This window comes from Juglans regia, chromosome 1 (genome assembly GCF_001411555.2).
Source record: "Juglans regia cultivar Chandler chromosome 1, Walnut 2.0, whole genome shotgun sequence".
NCBI classification, from domain to species: domain Eukaryota; kingdom Viridiplantae; phylum Streptophyta; class Magnoliopsida; order Fagales; family Juglandaceae; genus Juglans; species Juglans regia.
This window is the reverse complement of record NC_049901.1, coordinates 17,585,270-17,589,848: the sequence shown is the minus strand read 5'-3', so window position 1 is coordinate 17,589,848 and position 4,579 is coordinate 17,585,270. Positions and strand designations below refer to the sequence as shown.

At 34.0% G+C, this 4,579-nt stretch overlaps 1 protein-coding gene across 1 annotated transcript; it reads right to left on the bottom strand.

Moving 5' to 3' along the window:
• Positions 1-1,833: 1,833 nt before the first annotated feature.
• Positions 1,834-2,811, bottom strand: LOC118348420. Its single transcript, XM_035690038.1, has one exon. It carries the CDS (start codon positions 2,809-2,811, stop codon positions 1,834-1,836), a length of 978 nt encoding a protein of 325 aa, XP_035545931.1.
• Between the last annotated feature and the right edge of the window lie 1,768 nt (positions 2,812-4,579).

Sequence of the window (4,579 nt, the reverse complement as noted above, 5' to 3'; positions counted from 1 at the left end):
CCAACTTAGCTTGAGATCCCAAAAAATAAATATTTAAACATGATCTTAATGTCACTAAATTTCTAAAAATACATGTCACTGACTGAGTATATTGTAGAAAATAATTTAAAATTTTTTGAGTTTTTATATAGAACTAATAATAATATTATTTAAATATTTTTAATATATCTTATTTTCAAATTATAACTTAGTGAATAGTTATATTTTATCTAAATCTATTAAAATAAGTAGCAGATTGTTTAAATCAAATCCTTTGCAATTTACAACAGTAATCTAATTATAAATCAATACTTAGTAATATATTTTACAATTCTGCTAGGTACAAGCAGTATGGGGAAGCAAACCGCGTACCCAGCTGACCTGGTGTTTTCAATTAAAAGAAAAATCAAAAAAAGAAATGAAAAAACGAAGAAAAGAAAAAGAAAAAACGAAAAACGAGAAAAAGATCTTTCACCTGCACCTTCCTCCAAAGTCAGTTTCACCTTTTAAGTTTTATCTCCTAAAGAAGAAATAGGCTTCGTTTGGATCCGGATCCTGAATCTAATTGGCACAATATGTAGGGTACTGAAATGATATTTAATTGGCACAATCATAGTCTCTATATGATGGTGGAAATATCATTTCTAATTGGCACAATATGTAGGGTATTCTAGATTCCAATCGGTCCAAATCTTCAAGCCGCATTGTTTTCGAGCAAATTTCCCTGAAGAATCCAGATAGCTCGATCAATGGTTCTATTACCTTCTTAGGTAATGACCCACGTAATGCAATTGGCAGAAGTTGTTGCATCAGTATATGGCTATCATGACTCTTCATGCCCACTATAGTACGATGTTCAAGCTTGACACAACGTGAAACATTTGAAGAATAACCATCTGGTACTTTTACATTTTTTATAACCTTCAACAAGTCTTCTTTCTCTTTGTTACTCATTGTGAAAATAGCTGGAGGCAAATATGTCTTGTTTGCAGCTGTTATAACCGGATGAAGTTGTGGTCTCAAACCCATCTCTTGTAAGTCAAGGCGTGCCTGTATGCCATCTTTTGATTTCGTAACAATATTTAATAGTGTGCCAACAATATTATCCACCACATTTTTTTCAATGTGCATCACATCAAGATTATGACGCAATAAATTATCCTTCCAGTAAGGCAAACTAAAGAAAATACTACGTTTCTTCCATGAGTGTTCCTTAACAGTAGTGGACCCCACAACTCTATTTCTTTTACGATTTGTTCTATCATTGCATCTTTCATCATCTAATTGTTCCAAAATTTCATCAGGTGTTGGCATGGTAGGTGGAGGATCAATTTCTCGTGTACCATCAAATGTTCTTGCCATCATTCTCCACTTATGATTTATTGGCAAGAATCGTCTATGCCCCATATAGGAAAATTTTTTTCCATGTTTCAGCCATCTAGATCGTGTATTACCCATACAACAAGGACATGCTAAACGACCTTTCGTACTCCATCCAGACAAATCACCATATGCAGGAAAATCATTTATCGTCTACATTAAAGCCGCACGCATTGTAAATATCTCTCTAGAGCAAACATCATAGGTTGGTGCTCCAATCTCCCATAATTCCTTTAATTCTGATATTGGAGGCTCTAAATATACATCTATATTCATTGAAGGTGATGATGGTCCCGGTATAAGCAAAGATAGCATGAAAGTTGATCGTTTCATGCACATCCAAGGAGGTAAATTGTAAGGTACCAACATAACCGGCCAGGTACTATAGGAAATGCTCATGTTACCAAAAGGATTAAAGCCATCTGCAGATAAACCAAGCCTAACATTGCGGGGGTCAGAGGCAAACTCATCATGTTATGAATCAAACGTCTTCCAAGCCAAACCATCTGCTGGATGCCTTAGTACCCCATCATTTGTGCGGCCTATAGCATGCCATTTCATTTGTGAAGAAGTCTTCGATGACATAAAAAGCCTTTGCAACCTTGGTTTTAACGGAAACCACCGTAATATTTTTGCTGGACTTCTTTTACCTTTTTTAGAGCTTTCATCCATAGACTCTTTTCGCTTCCACTTTGATGCTCCACATACCACGCATGTTTCCAGATTCTCATTGTCCTTCCAAAATAACATACAACCATTGGGACATACTAAGATCTTCTCGTATCCAAGCCCTAACTCATTCATGTACTTTTTCGCCTCGTATGTATTTTTAGGCAATGATGCTCCTGGTGGGAGCAACTCATTCACAAATTCAAGCAATTCTGTAAATATGTTATTACTCAATCCACCCAAACACTTCATATTCCATAGACGTACGATAGCACTAAACTTAGTATGTTTTGTGCACCCTTCATATAATGGCTCATCAACATCTTTTAACATATTGTAAAATTTATTAACTCTCTCATTTGAATCTTGTCGATTTTCATATTGCACTCCAGCTTCTCCAACTTCCACACGTATTTCAGGCCCAGTACCTTCGACTATTTCAGGATCAAACATTGGAAAAACGTCATGTAATATAGTTGTCATCCCACTGGAGCCTTCATTTATTTGCTCATTATTGTTTTGGGCACCAATAGCATGGTAAGATGCCTCCCCTTTTCTCTCCCCATGAGCATGCCAAATGGTGTAACCTTGAGAAATTCCATAGCTAATCAAATGATCAAATACCATGTTGGGCATGAACATCATACGCAATCCACATTTTCTACATGGGCAACAAATCGATGAATCTATAGGACAATTCTCACATGCAAACTTCAAAAACTCATTGACACCATCAACATACTCTTTTGTATGTCGAGGTTTTTTCATCCAACTTTTGTCCATAGCTTAACTACATTAATTGAAATATGAAAATAGAACTGAATGAGAATGCAAGATCATCAATAATTTAAAACATAGTATGAAAAATAATATTGAACTTCGAAAAGTAAAGCAAAATAAAGCATAAATATAAGTATCAACGATGACTATGTCACGGCCCATGAAGGTTTCGATAGCATAAATATAGGCATAAATATAAAACCCCAAACTTATTCAGTGGACCCATGCTTATTAAAACCCCACGCTTCATGTGATAGGTAAAACATAGCTAGTCTAATAGCAGTCCTAGAAAGTTTCCCCTTCAAATGACTACCTATATAGTTTTTTCTTTTTTTGATTTAAATCTATTAATTTCCTCACGTACACTTTCAATGCATACCAGAAAATTAAATTATAATATATAGACTTTTTTGAACAGTAGGTATTTGTAAAAAGTACACTTTACAAAATTAAATTACACAAAATATCTTTTAAATGCACTTTACACTTAAAAGATACAAATTAAAATTACACAAATTAAATGCAAATTAAATTAAATTGGCAACAAGAATATACAAATTAAATTACACAAATTACACTTTACACTGATCACAAAATATCTTTTAAATGCAGCTGTTGGTGATTAAAATGTATGATGTGTTGTCTTGTTTTCCATGTTATGATTGATTAAGGAATTATTGAGATCAGTTTACAAGGAATTATTGGATATTCTTGTTGCCAATTAAGAGTATATACAAGGAATTACTTCCTACAGAAGCAGATGAAGTAACTATTGAATCTGATTATGCCCAAGATGTAAACCTCGGCGACGTTCACAGAAGCGAGGAAAATATGTTCATAAGGGCCTCTATTTGTTGCGATGATCGACCAGAGCTGTTTTCGGAGCTCATCCAAGTCCTCAAAGGCTTAGGATTGACAGCAGTCAAAGCTGATATTGCTAGTGTACGTTGGTAGAAGAATTAATACTATAATGATTTATATAATCAATACTATAATGATTTATATAATTATTTATATATAGACTTTTTTTTTTGATAAAAAATATATATAGACTTAAAGTATATTACTAATAGTAATAGAGTGTTAGTATAAGACCATAAAGTATAAATTGAAATTAATATACATTATATACTAACTGTCGTATTAGAATTTAGAAGCAAAAGGCAGAAGTTCTTCTTGCCTTCTTATTCACAATAATCTTCCAGAAACATTTTTTTGGTCATCTTATAGTTACATTGATATCTTTTTCATCTTTTTCCCCCCTTAGACATTCTTTGCCCATGCACTGTCAGATGCTGGTGGCACGCCAAAGGCAAGCGGACTATCATGTGGTTCTCTTTTTCCAACCGTCTAAAGAAGTGAGAGTTCATTGTAAAAAAAAATAAAAAGGGTTATGTCTGGAGAGGAGTTACGGTATTGCAGATTTAGTAGGTGTCTTTAAATGCAGTAGTTTTTTTACCAGTGGTTATTTGGAGTCAAACTTCATTCAGGTGTTGGTGTCTTTTGAGTCCAATTCGGTGTGGGAGAGTCCTATTTATAGTCAATCTCTGTTCTACTGGGTCTCTATCCCATTCAAGGCTAGCAAAATTTCAAAAAAATCATGGAGTAAATACATAGGGCAGATTCATAGAGTAAATACAGAGTAAATACATAGAGTGGTACAATCATAGAGGAAATAAATAGAGTAAATATATAGAGATCAGTATAACGTGAAGAGTAAATTCATGGAGATTAGTTTAACGTGAGGCTTACGTACGGTGGGTGTTTGATC

Bases quoted from the DNA above. Each gene is read 5' to 3' on its own strand.
- LOC118348420 (XM_035690038.1), bottom strand. From the start codon at position 2,811: ATGGACAAAAGTTGGATGAAAAAACCTCGACATACAAAAGAGTATGTT.